Consider the following 13,891-nt stretch of genomic DNA (forward strand, 5'->3'; position numbering starts at 1 on the left):
GCCAGCAGCAGTGATTTATTGGTGATAAAACGCAGGGTGGCCTCCCGCCATGTAAATAAATCAGACAGGCAGGGTGGGCACCCGCGAGGACGCCATAATCAAACAAGCAGGGTGGGCACCCGTGAGGACAAAAGAGTACAACAAGCGGGGTGGGCTTCCGCTCTACTGCAGGAGCACCAAAAAAACTGGGGAATCCCACGTCGCAGCCCAGTGCTGCAGATCTACAGCTGAAGCGCGCTCCACTTGAAAAATGATAGTACAGCACTCAGCCTGTCTCTCACCTAACACAAATAGGGAGCAGGCAGGCAGAAATGAACAGTCCTTGGGGCTGGGGACACCCCAGCAGGGCACAGCCAGGCAGGCCAGCACGCAGGGACCCCCAAGAAGCAGCACCTGGGTCCCACGGCGGTTCCTCCTGGCACAGTGTCTCCCCTCAGCCCAGGTAAGCACAAGAACAACATTTTCATGGGGTCACAGCACCTACATTTATACGACTTCCCTCCTTTGTCTGCAGTGTAAGGCTTGGGGAACCGGATGCACCTGATTCAGGGGGGAATTGGAGCACTTTGTTTACAAGGCTCCTCTTCCCCTTTGTCAGGTGGGGGCTCGTCATCAGACACACCACAGAGGGACGGAGCCAGCATTCACTAGGGCAAGCACACTCTCATTCAGGGGACAGGGACTTCTCCTCCCACTACTTAAAATGTGGATGTCCCCTTCAGCCTAGCGCTGACTCACCCTGCCCCTCCTGGAGCCATCCACACCTCACTAGCCCCTGTCACTCAAAAGCCAGACATGCAATTCACGCCAGGCAGGCAGACACATATCACACAGAAATGCCAACTTCTAAAAGTGGCATTTCTAAAATAAGCATAACAAATCTTCGCACACCAATGCGCAGCATTTATTAATACAATTTTACACATACCAGACTTGACCACGCTGCTACTCTCATAACAGGAATTACCACTGACACACACTGACCAGGGAACCCTTGCTGTGGGAGGGCAGGCCAACCTTACAAATGTAACACAGAGAGTGCACGCACTTTACACTGGACCACAGTGATAACGTGCTTAGAGGCCTAAAACCATCAACACTACACAGGGAAGAGGCTAGGAGACAGGCAAAAAGTTTAGGGGTGAACCCGCCAAAAGGGCCAAGTCCAACAAGGATTAACCATAATATGTGCAATAACTCCTGTTTCTGAATATATTACTATTCTGATTTGAGCCGAAGGCACGGCCACTCTACGTAAATTTCATCAGGACAAACCTGAAAAATGCTCGATAAATAATAAGACTTAACGATTTTGGTATGATAAGAAACAAAATTTGAATAATATGTCCCATTTTAACGAGAATAATTGCTACTAGGTGCTATTTATCGAACCCAATATATTCTGCTCTCTCCATGGTCTGAATAAATCAGATGAGATAAATATCACACCCTTTTCCAATCCGACTGTAGTCATGGTCTTGCATGCTGGTGCACATCTGATTACCATTTATTGTCGCTTTGATCATGCGAATCCAATTTTGATTGCTGATCAGTTATTGAAGTCCAGTGTTTGTTACAAATTGCACGCTCAGTTCATAAAACCCTGAATTCTGGCTTCTCACTCTACATGACGGACAGATTGGCACTGCAAGTCAACATGTCATCTTTAGTATTGATGATCTATGCCTTGATATTCCCATTTAAAACAATTATGCACTCTGTATTAATCCTTCTCAGGTTGTGTCCCAGGTACCTGAAACTCACTATTTGCAGAGCTGTACTGAATGTTTCCTTTTCAGCACTGAGCAGCAGCAGAGATTAATCTTGATAAGCCGCTGCATAACAAAACCCTGAAAAACTACCAGAAGCTCCTAATGTCTATATATTAGCATTAGAAGCTCTACAAATGCAATAGTTTTTGCGTAAATTATGCTGAGCTCTAATCCACCGCTGTTTTAAAGCACTTCCAATCTCTCTAATCCTATCTGGAAAATCATTGCAATTACAAAGCACTGTGCTGTTCATGTAAAAAATGTCTCAAAATGTTTCTGTTCCATGTTATTTCTACCTCACAGCATGCTTAATGAAATGCCGCATATACTGCTCACTTTGAAGTTCATTCATTGGTCTCTTCTTCTTCTAGCCCGCCATTTTCAGGCCCTGACCCTATGAAGACCTACAATATTATATTGAGAGGCATCGACATGATAGAATTTCCAAAGAAAATTACCAAAAACGCTGCTAATCTAATAAAAAAACTATGCAGGTATGAAAAAACATTTAGTTTTTAACAATTAGAAATTAAAGGATATTGATCCAGAATTTGACTGTTGACATGGACCTTCTTTCTGCAGGGACAATCCTTCGGAAAGATTGGGAAACTTGAAAAATGGTGTGAAAGACATCCAAAAGCACAAGTAAGTTGTTTTAAATATCTATCCATATATTTTAACTGATGTTTTAGTTTTGATAAGGATACATGTTACTATCTACTCATGTGTTCATCTAAACAATATTTTGGAGTTTGCAGACTCGCTCTCCTTCACACCTCTTGCACATTGACACATTTATACAGTTTTCCAGAAAGATTAACACCTTGACCTCACTTGATTTTAGGTCTACCAAAAAGATACCAAGTCATCATGGTTGACACAATGACTGCTTGTTAAAAACAGATGCACCTAGAATATTCTCCTTCTTTGCTTTTCACACAACGTTGGTCGCAGTTGCTAGTTCCCCTTAATCAATCAATCAATTGAGGGAATTGTAAGCGCACTACTCACCTGTGATGGTCTTAAGGCGCTGAGGCAGATGGGGGATAGCAGCTCCGTTTAGTCGACGAGCCAGGACTTGAGTGTCTTCTTGAAGATGTTCAGGTAGGGGGCACGTCTGATGTCAACTGGGAGCTGGTTCCAGGTCATGGCCGCGACGTAGGACAAGACTTTTCCGCCTGTTCTAGCTCTACGGAGCTTGTGATTTTTTCCCAAAGTAATGCATTATTTATTTATTTATGCTAGAATTTTTTGTAGTGCGGCCCTATCTGCCAGAGCAACATATCCCTTTACAAGTAAAAGGCAATGATGGCTAACCATGCTTCTTGATAATGAATGACATTGTCATAATAAATATTCATTTTCAGTGTCTAGCTAGCTCTGCATAGTTTGAAAAGATGGGTTTGCAGGGCCTTTTGGAATGCAAACAGATTAGGTATCAGTTTTATATTCTCTGGAGGTTGGGTCCAAAATATTGGTAATGGTGGTTTTGTTGTCATTTTTGTTGTTTGGATCTATAGGAGTAGTTTAATTGGTCTCTAGTTTTTCTCTCTGCTCCTGAGGTGCGTAGCTTGCCTTTCACATATCTCAGGATGACTAGATGTGCTGCTCTGTGAAGGAACAAAGTCATTTTAATACAATGTAACGTCACTGAAGAGCTCTCAGATTTGGGGCTATGTGGTCTGATTTTGGATCTTGGGAGAACTGAGAGTAGCATATTGCCGACATCAAGGAGAATGAAGCATCGAGCTTGCATTGCTTCTTTAACATCAGACTTAGAGATGTATGCTTTTTGTGGTTTTGTAGGAATAGTTGTAAGGAGACAGTTTTCGCAACTTATTAATTTTTGGCATAATATTTAGATTTTGATAGATAGTCAAAAATCCAGCAATTTGGCACATGCGGCCAATTTGGCAGTGTTGCCAAGGTGAGAGTCGAAAGTGGACTGGTAGGGGTGGGGGAGAGTTTCCACAGAGTCAAGGAAGAATCTAGTTTATGCTGTGCTAAGTTTAAGTCTAATGTACTTGTCCACTTTTACTTGTTGTTCAAGGATGGATTTTAAGGCTTAAGAATTATTAGACAGGTTTCATACTTTAGAGTTGGGTATAGTCTGCATATTATTCTGTATGGTTTCCTTTTTCATGGCGCATCTGACCATGTGGTTTCATATAGAGATTAAATACAGAGGGTGAAGGAACCCTGATGTACACAACATTTTACTGATAGGGTAGATCTTCAAGATCCTAGTTTAACAATCCTTGATCTGTCAAAGATGAAAGTTGTAAGTCATCACATAACGTTGCCTTTGGATCCTAGCCTGACTGGTAAAATGGAGTATGGAGAGTCATGGTTAAGGGTGTCCAAGGCCATTGACAGATCCAGTAGTCCCAGCAGACGTGTGTCATTATTCTCAGATGTACACAGAATATCCACAATTATTTGTAAGGTATCTATTTCAATGCTGCATTTAGATGACAGTACCAAATGACAAGAGTTTAAGAGGTCTGTGTTAGAGATGTGTGACAGTTGTTGCATAGAGACTTCTTTTTCAATAATTTTTCTAAGAAAGGAGAGTTTGGAGACCGGTTTCAAGTTCTGCAAGTTCATTGAGTTGATGTTAAATCTCCTATGTAATTTTACCCAGTTTTTGTGCTGGTTGTAAAGCTCCCCCTTCTAGGGAGTAATTTACTATTTTATGAAGTAGAGTAGTTAAGATTTTGTAAAAGGAGCATTTCATTGATTTCACTTCATTTTTTTTATAAAGATGTTTGAAATTATAATGGAAAGGAAATGCGTTTAACACAATAAAATGTTTTGTAGTACTTTAGGGGTCTATTAGAATGTCGGGCGGATTGCCACCGCACGCGTGGCGGTGGCAATCCGCCCGACATTTGCCTCTGCCCGCATCCCATTTCCTCCAGCTGTATTAAATGGCGGGGGGGGGGGTCCGGGTCCGCGGTGGACGGAAAGACCGTCCGCTGCTTTTCTGCCGGTCGACTCATCGACCGGACGGAAAACATCTCCAATATGGTGGCGGTGTCTGCAAGATCCATATTAGGATTCAGGCGAAGATCAGCCTTGCCGCCATGGAAAAGCATGCGGTCTTTGGATTTGGGGGCCCGTTGCGGGCCCCCTGGGTGTTGAGGGCATGGAGGGTGGACATGGAGTTACCTATGGTACCCCCTGCATTTGCATGCACAACATGGCAGGCACCGCGCGGTACCTGCCATGTTGTGCATGCAAATGCACAAGGTGCATCCACAGCATTGTGGCGGGCAGTGCTGTGTGCACTGCCCACCACAATGTTGTGGATGGGTGATGCCACCGTCACCATGGCCTGGCATCCTAATTGCCGGTGCGGGACCGCCGCACCACTCCCGGCCGGTCCCAGCACCGCTAGGGTGGTGGGCGGACGTAAGTCCACCTGCCATCCTAATAGGCCCCTTACTGTCAGTAGCTATTTTCAGATAAATTATACATTGTAATATATGCTTAACACAAAGGTGAATGTTGCTTTTGTAAAAAGAGAGCTGTGTAGAAAGAGAAGGTTCCCCACATTATGGCAGTTTCTACCTTTGAATGTTCAATTAAGCTATATTCTTGGGCTGATTGGATTGTCTTACTGGGTGGAAGCTTAAATTCAGCAGGGCTATTGGTAAAAGATTGAAAGTGTCTCTTTTCTCCCTTCCATTTAATGAATCATATTACAATCTTTTAAGTATAAGTGAAAGCAATAAATGAATAGGTGTTCAATACGAATGGCACATTTGTGCTGCTCATACAAATGACGGCTTAGGTCAAAAAAGAAAATAGGTACCAAAAATACATTTTGGCATATTCCATAAGTGTAATTTGCAGTATTTCCCCAAAAGCTTGTTTTCATCTAGTAGAGAGCAGTCAAACAAAAAAACTAAATTTAATTTCATATGAAGGGTCAAGCAAATTCTTTCCACCTCCCCAAAGCTCTGCGTAGATCTATAAAGAAATTAGAATAACATTAGTCAATAAGTCATTCTAGACCAGAAGGCAATCTACATCGTAAACACCTCATATTTCACTTTTTAAAATATACTATCCACCTATGACCAACTGAACGCCGAAAATGTATAACTTGGTGAAGGAATATGGTAAAATTATTCTGCCAGTGTCCTACCACTCACAAATAGGTTCTAACTGTAAGATGGTGGTGAGGCAGAGAGCACCAATCAGATAACGTTATCATTGCCTCTGTCAGTGGCCATCAAAACCTCAAGATTTATGAAACAGGTGGCAAAGGTTGCCACTCTCTTTTGTTAATGGCCTGGTGAGTCACAAAGATGGTGTTAGGGTTTCAGGGGCGTCCACCAGTTCAGAAATGGAAGTACAAACACTCTCCCTTCGTCAGGGAATCCCAAGGGTGACAGTTCTGGTCACCCTTGCCCTACAAGGCACCCTGGTAAGCCCTGGAAAACCTTTCCAATGGTGTGCAAGCAGTACTCCACCCCATCTGATGAAAAGGGTCTCCCAAGGATTCCCTTGACAATTTCAAATGCATGCGCACAACCAGTGAGGGACTTTCCTTGGTTGCCCTTTTTTGGGTTTCGCCTGCCGAAGGCTGCGCTCTGCGCAGCTCTTCAGCGCAGGTGAAATCCTATGTCGTCAATAAGGACTCCTGGAACGTCCCCCGGCTCTCATTGGTTAGCTCCATAAATGGAGGCTAGCCATTGAGTGCCGGATCTGTCCATCAAGGCTGGACCAGATTCGGGGGCGTTCCGGAGATTTTTTCCCAGGGCGGAGTTACGTTTTTTCCCATTCCCTCCCCTTTCACTGAAAGTGATTTCAGATGCGCTGTCCATTCCCGCCCCCTCTGCTGCTGTCCTGCCTTGTGTCCCTCCTCCCGCCGTCCCCCCTCCCCCCTCCTCGCTGTCCCCCCTCCTCGCTGTCCTGTTATGGCCCGATCGAGTGGCCACCTCGATTGTTAACTAACTGAAGAGCCGGTGCCCACCCGGCATTGCCCCGTGTTCTCACCGCTGCGGCCCGGGGGCCTGAAAGTGATCAGAAGCTGAAGCGAGAGAAACGAAGGGGCCGCGACCTGATTGGTCCTCTGTTGACAGGAGGCGCGCTCTGATTGGCCGTTTGCAGTAGGCCTGTCCCGAGAGCCGCGCTCTGATTCGATGCCTTGCCCGCAGAAGCTGGGCGTGTATGGAGGCTCGCAGAGCCGCGACCAGATTGGGCCGCAGCAGTGGAGCCGCCCCAGCGAGGATCCGGAAGCCGAGTCAGCCGTTCGACCCCGTCCTCGCCGAGGGAATCTCCGAAGTGCCGGGTAATCACCGCCGGGTCCGGGGAGAAGAGGAAGAGTGATGGCAGCTGGACTGCAGGGCCCCCGTGAGCGGAGGGAGCCCTGCGGCGAGAGGAGCGGCCTTCAGAAGCGAGCGGAGGGGGCGCGAAGCACATTGCCGGTGCCTGCCCCCCCCCCTGAGGCTCCCCGACTGGAGGGAGAGCCCCGAGTGAAGACAGAGCCGCCGGCCGGTGAGTGAGCCGACGAAAGGGAGGGGCGCCGGGACACATTGCCGGTGTACGCCCCTCCCCCGCAGTAGCGCGAGCTCGCGTTCCTTGGGTGTGTGAAGCCACGAGGGCTTCAAGGGCGGCCCCGGTTGGCAGTGGGTCGCCCCAACGTGCACAGAGCCCGGAGAGGCTCCCCGCCCCATTTTTTTTTATTTAGAGCCCTGAGAGGCTCTGGGGGGCATTTGGTGAAGTAAATGGAGAGTCAGGGCGGCCCCGGATGGCAGTGGGTCGCCCCAACGCTGAAGAGAGCCTGTTGAGGCTCAGAGGGGCCATTTTTCAGGACGTCGAGCCCCAGAGGGGGGCTCCAACGACCCCATATTTATAGCTGGTGAATGCTTTTCCCTCGCAGCTGAGGTAAGGGGAAAAAAGCTTTTATATATATGTATGTTGTGTGCGTGCTGGCAGTTTTAAGTGTGTTTATGTAAGAGTGTAAATGAGTAGGCAGAGTGTGTGTTTGTATATGTATAAATATGTATGTGTAAGTGAAGGTCAAGCCCCTCCCCCGCAGTAGCGCGAGCTCGCGTTCCTTGGGTGTGTGAAGCCACGAGGGCTTCAAGGGCGGCCCCGGTTGGCAGTGGGTCGCCCCAACGTGCACAGAGCCCGGAGAGGCTCCCCGCCCCATTTTTTTGTATTTAGAGCCCCGAGAGGCTCTGGGGGGCATTTGGTGAAGTAAATGGAGAGTCAGGGCGGCCCCGGATGGCAGTGGGTCGCCCCAACGCTGAAGAGAGCCTGTTGAGGCTCAGAGGGGCCATTTTTCAGGACGTCGAGCCCCAGAGGGGGGCTCCAACGACCCCATATTTATAGCTGGTGAATGCTTTTCCCTCGCAGCTGAGGTAAGGGGAAAAATGCTTTTATATATATGTATGTTGTGTGCGTGCTGGCAGTTTTAAGTGTGTTTATGTAAGAGTGTAAATGAGTAGGCAGAGTGTGTGTTTGTATATGTATAAATATGTATGTGTAAGTGAAGGTCAAGCCCCTCCCCCGCAGTAGCGCGAGCTCGCGTTCCTTGGGTGTGTGAAGCCACGAGGGCTTCAAGGGCGGCCCCGGTTGGCAGTGGGTCGCCCCAACGTGCACAGAGCCCGGAGAGGCTCCCCGCCCCATTTTTTTGTATTTAGAGCCCTGAGAGGCTCTGGGGGGCATTTGGTGAAGTAAATGGAGAGTCAGGGCGGCCCCGGATGGCAGTGGGTCGCCCCAACGCTGAAGAGAGCCTGTTGAGGCTCAGAGGGGCCATTTTTCAGGACGTCGAGCCCCAGAGGGGGGCTCCAACGACCCCATATTTATAGCTGGTGAATGCTTTTCCCTCGCAGCTGAGGTAAGGGGAAAAATGCTTTTATATATATGTATGTTGTGTGCGTGCTGGCAGTTTTAAGTGTGTTTATGTAAGAGTGTAAATGAGTAGGCAGAGTGTGTGTTTGTATATGTATAAATATGTATGTGTAAGTGAAGGTCAAGCCCCTCCCCCGCAGTAGCGCGAGCTCGCGTTCCTTGGGTGTGTGAAGCCACGAGGGCTTCAAGGGCGGCCCCGGTTGGCAGTGGGTCGCCCCAACGTGCACAGAACCCGGAGAGGCTCCCCGCCCCATTTTTTTGTATTTAGAGCCCTGAGAGGCTCTGGGGGGCATTTGGTGAAGTAAATGGAGAGTCAGGGCGGCCCCGGATGGCAGTGGGTCGCCCCAACGCTGAAGAGAGCCTGTTGAGGCTCAGAGGGGCCATTTTTCAGGACGTCGAGCCCCAGAGGGGGGCTCCAACGACCCCATATTTATAGCTGGTGAATGCTTTTCCCTCGCAGCTGAGGTAAGGGGAAAAATGCTTTTATATATATGTATGTTGTGTGCGTGCTGGCAGTTTTAAGTGTGTTTATGTAAGAGTGTAAATGAGTAGGCAGAGTGTGTGTTTGTATATGTTTAAATATGTATGTGTAAGTGAAGGTCAAGTGGAATGTAAAGGCACTTCCGCTACCCCAGGCATTTTGGTGAATTGACCTTGGAGCCGCATCTTAAGCGGACTGCAGGCCACAGGGACTAGGTGACGCAAGCAATGCTGGAGAGCGGTCAGCAACCCGGAGAGTGACGTCAGCAGAACGCAATCCACCCAACGAGTCCCCATCATGGGGTGTGCCCTTACTTGACCCATCAGCCGTAGATAAACGTGCGAGTGTATGCTCTGAGACCCCTGTGTATGGTGAGGTGAGCTGGGCGCCTCGCGTCCTTTTGACCTTTCTTCTTTCTTACTCCTGGCCTCTTTCATCCCTTCCCTTTTATTTCTGCCCTCTCTCTTGCTCTCCCACTCTTTTCTGCCCTCCCACTACTTCTTACACTTTCTCATTCCTACACTACCTCTGTATCCTGTCCTCTCCTCTTTGCATATGCCCTCTCAACATGCGCTATCACTGCACACAGCCTCTCTACACACGGCCTCTCTGCACATGCCTCTCTCCATATCATCTCTCTGCACAGGTCCATGTGTAGAGAGGGCAAGTGAAGAGAAGGCATGAGTAAAGAGGGCGTGTGCAGAGAGGGTGTTTTCCGGACAGGGCAAGTACAGAGAGATCAAGTGCAAATAGTGCATGTTTAAAAGGGCATGTGTAGAGGCTATAAGTTGACCAGTGCTTATGATGAGAAAGTGAGTGCAGGTGACAACAAATCTGCAAACTCCAATGGTGTTCCTTATGTGATGAGAACACATCTGCAAACTGCTATGGTGTTGCTTTCCTGAGGCACTGTCAACTTTTTCACAAATTTTTTCCTCTTTCTGTCTACATTACTACACTAATACCTGCCCCCTCTCTCCCTTCTACCCTCTCTCTTTCTTGCCCTACATCCTTCCTTCTCACTCCCTCCCTTTCCCTCTCTCCCACTCTCTCCCTTTCCACCTCTTTTCTGATCTCTTTCACTTTACTGTCTTCAATCTCTTTTATCTCTCTCCTTTGTTTCAATCTCACTTCCTTTCGCCCTCCCTCTACATCTCTCACACTCCTGCCTTTCACTCTCCATCTACATCCACATTTTCTCTACACTTTCTATCCCGCACTCCTTATCTTTTCTTTCAACACTCTCTCGCTTCTGCCCTCCTTCCTGCTCTATTCTTTCCTGACCTCCCTATCTCTTCTGCCTTCTCTCACTCTATTACCTCTGCCCTTCTCTCTACTGTTATCCCTCTCTCTCTTCTGCCTTCTTAGTCTCTACTGCCCTCCCTTTCCACCTCTCTCTTCTGCTCTCTTTCACCTTCTTGTCCTCCATCTCTCTCCTCCTTCTCCTTCCCGCACTCCCTCTAACCTGCTGCCCTCTCCTTTCTGCCTTTCTCACACCCTCCTACCTTCCCTCATGCCCTCACACTCCTTTATGCCCTTTCTCTCTCTCTTCTGCCTCTATTCCTTCCTTCCTGCCCTCCCTCTCTATCCTGCCCTCGCTTCCTTTTGACCTTTCTTCTTTCTTACTCCTGGCCTCTTTCATCCCTTCCCTTTTATTTCTGCCCTCTCTCTTGCTCTCCCACTCTTTTCTGCCCTCCCACTACTTCTTGCACTTTCTTATTCCTGCACTACCTCTGTATCCTGTCCTCTCCTCTTTGCATATGCCCTCTCAACATGCGCTATCACTGCACACAGCCTCTCTACACACGGCCTCTCTGCACATGCCTCTCTCCATATGATCTCTCTGCACAGGTCCATGTGTAGAGAGGGCAAGTGAAGAGAAGGCATGAGTAAAGAGGGCCTGTGCAGAGAGGGTGTTTTCCATACAGGGCAAGTACAGAGAGATCAAGTGCAAATAGTGCATGTTTAAAAGGGCATGTGTAGAGGCTATAAGTTGACCAGTGCTTATGATGAGAAAGTGAGTGCAGGTGACAACAAATCTGCAAACTCCAATGGTGTTCCTTATGTGATGAGAACAAATCTGCACACTCCAATGGTGTTGCTTTCCTGAGGCACTGTCAACTTTTTCACACATTTTTTTCCTCTTTCTGTCTACATTACTACACTAATACCTGCCCCCTCTCTCCCTTCTACCCTCTCTCTTTCTTGCCCTACATCCTTCCTTCTCACTCCCTCCCTTTCCCTCTCTCCCACTCTCTCCCTTTCCACCTCTCTTCTGCTCTTTCACTTTATTGTCCTCAATCTCTTTTTTCTCTCTCCTTTGTTTCAATCTCACTTCCTTTCACCCTCCCTCTACATCTCTCACACTCCTGCCTTTCACTCTCCATCTACATTTTCTCCTCACTTTCTATCCCGCACTCCTTATCTTTTCTTTCAACACTCTCTCGCTTCTGCCCTCCTTCCTGCTCTATTCTTTCCTGCCCTCCCTATCTCTTCTGCCTTCTCTCACTCTATTACCTCTGCCCTTCTCTCTTCTGTTATCTCTCTCTTCTGCCTTCTTAGTCTCTACTGCCCTCCCTTTTCCACCTCTTTCTTTCACCTTCCTGTCCTCCATCTCCCTCTCTCTCCTCCTCTAGCCCTCCTTCTCCTTTCCGCCCTCCCTCTCTTACCTGCCGCCCTCTCCTTTCTGCCTTTCTCACACTTTCCTACCTTCCCTCATGCCCTCACACTCCTTTATGCCCTCCCTCTCTCCTGCGTCTATTCCTTCCCTCCTGCCCTCCCTCTCTATCCTGCACTCGCTTCCTTTTGAGCTTTCTTACTCCTGGCCTCTTTCATCCCTTCCCTCTCTCTGCAAATAATTGCATTATAAATGCACTCCAGATTTCTGTGTAAAGTAAAACACATCAACGTTTTACACATAATTCAATGAAGATACAAAACACCATTTATCAAAAGCTCAAACTTTAACAAAGGGAGTGCAGAGTAGGGAGTGCATAGAGCAGGGGGAGTGCAGAGTGCATAGAGTGCAGAGTGCGTGCAGAGTGCATAGAGGGTGCAAAGTGCATAGGCAGTGCAGAGTACATAGGGAATGCAGAGTCCAGAGAGAGTGCATAAAAAGTGCATACAAAGTGCATAGGGAATGCAGAGTGCATAGGGAGTGCATACACAGTGCAGAGTGCATAAGGAGTGCAGAGTGCATAGAGAGTGCAGAGAGAGAGTGCATAAAAAGTGCAGAATGTATAAAGAGTGCAGAGTGCATAAGGAGTGCAAAGTGCATAGAGAGTGCATAGGTAATGCAGAGTGCATAGGGAGTGCATAGACAGTGCAAAGTGCAGAGAGAGTACATAGGGAGTGCAGAGTGTATAGAGAGTGCAAAGTGCATAGGAAGTGCAGAGTGCATAAGGAATGCAGAGAGTGCATAGGGAGTGCAGAGTGCATAAGAAGTGCAGAGTGCACAGTGCATAGACAGTGCACAGTGCATAGGTAATGCAGAATGCATACAGAGTGCATAGGGAGTGCAGAGTGCATAGGGAGTGCAGAGTGCATAGGGAGTGCAGAGTGCATAGACAGTGCAGAGTGCATAGGGAGTGCACTCTGCACTCTTTAGGCACTCTGCACTCTCTATGCACTCTGCACTCTCTATGCAAAGTGCTGCATAGGGAGTGCATAGGGAGTGCATAGGGAGTGCATGATAAGTGCAGAGTGCATAGGGAGTGCAGAGTGCATAGGAAGTGTGGAGTGCATACAAAGTGCACAGTGCATACAGAGTGCTGCATAAAAAGTGCAGAGTGCATGGGGAGTGCATAGGAAGTGGAGCGTGCAGGGTGCATATAGAGTACAGAGTGCATACAGAGTGCTGCATAGGGAGTGCAGAGTGCACAGGGAGTGCATATGAAATGCAGAGTGCATAAGAAATGCAGAGTGCATAAAGAGTACTAGGGAGTGCTAGAGAGTGCCAAGTGACTGCAAAAAAAAGGTAATGGCAATGTAAATGACAATGCCATTTACTTATCTGTTTTCGAAACAAAAACATAAATACAAATTTTGGCATATACAATGCCAATAACTCTAACTTTTCCAAAGGCGAAACCATTGCATTGTAAATGCTTGTTTTAGAGAGTGTTTGCACATTACCAGTTAAGATAATCCTGTATATTTCCTTGGGAAATGCCTGGATTCACAGAAATGTGGGGAAAACCCTTGGATTTCCCAGTACCTGGGTGTCAATGCCTGGTGTTGTCTCTACTTCATGACAGTCGCAAGTGGAATAGGGACATCAGCAGGGTGGTACTTGGATCACTACAATGATATCTGCCCCTGCCCGTTTACTCTCCTGCCAAGGGCTTTTTACCCTTGTAATCAAGGGCAATTATCAGTGGCAGTCATGGTGGAGTGATCTGCGGGGTGGCTATGGGTCACAATCCTGGCTCAAACCGGATTCTCCACCTAGTTGTCAAAAGAGGGACGAAATAATCAATGGTCATCACAAGAATAATCACTTGCTTATAAAGCATATTTTCAAACGCACCTCATATGTAATCTTTACACGTATAATTATTACCCAATTAAGAATGCTACTTATTTTATCAACTGAGATGTATGAAAGAGTGACCCTCCCTACAAAGGTTTTTACCTGCTACATGCACAACACACCTAAAGGGAGAAGTGTGGCTCAATGGTTAGAGCGGCAGACCCTGATGCAGAGGTCTAGCCCGGGATAATGTGTATATCAAACCTAGGCATTTAAAACAACATTGAGGGAACCAAG

At 47.4% G+C, this 13,891-nt stretch overlaps 1 protein-coding gene across 2 annotated transcripts in view; it reads left to right on the plus strand.

The window, feature by feature from the left end:
• PRKG1 (protein kinase cGMP-dependent 1) overlaps positions 1-13,891 on the plus strand; it is a 2,371,600-nt gene that overhangs the window by 2,305,186 nt on the left and 52,523 nt on the right. For both annotated transcript variants that reach the window (XM_078642916.1, XM_078642915.1), the window contains exons 15-16: positions 2,144-2,266; positions 2,355-2,417. In XM_078642916.1, the coding sequence (XP_078499042.1) occupies positions 2,144-2,266; positions 2,355-2,417 (186 nt within the window). The remainder of the gene's footprint in view (positions 1-2,143; positions 2,267-2,354; positions 2,418-13,891) is intronic.

The sequence above is a fragment of the Lissotriton helveticus genome, chromosome 5_1 (assembly GCF_964261635.1).
Source record: "Lissotriton helveticus chromosome 5_1, aLisHel1.1, whole genome shotgun sequence".
NCBI lineage: Eukaryota > Metazoa > Chordata > Amphibia > Caudata > Salamandridae > Lissotriton > Lissotriton helveticus.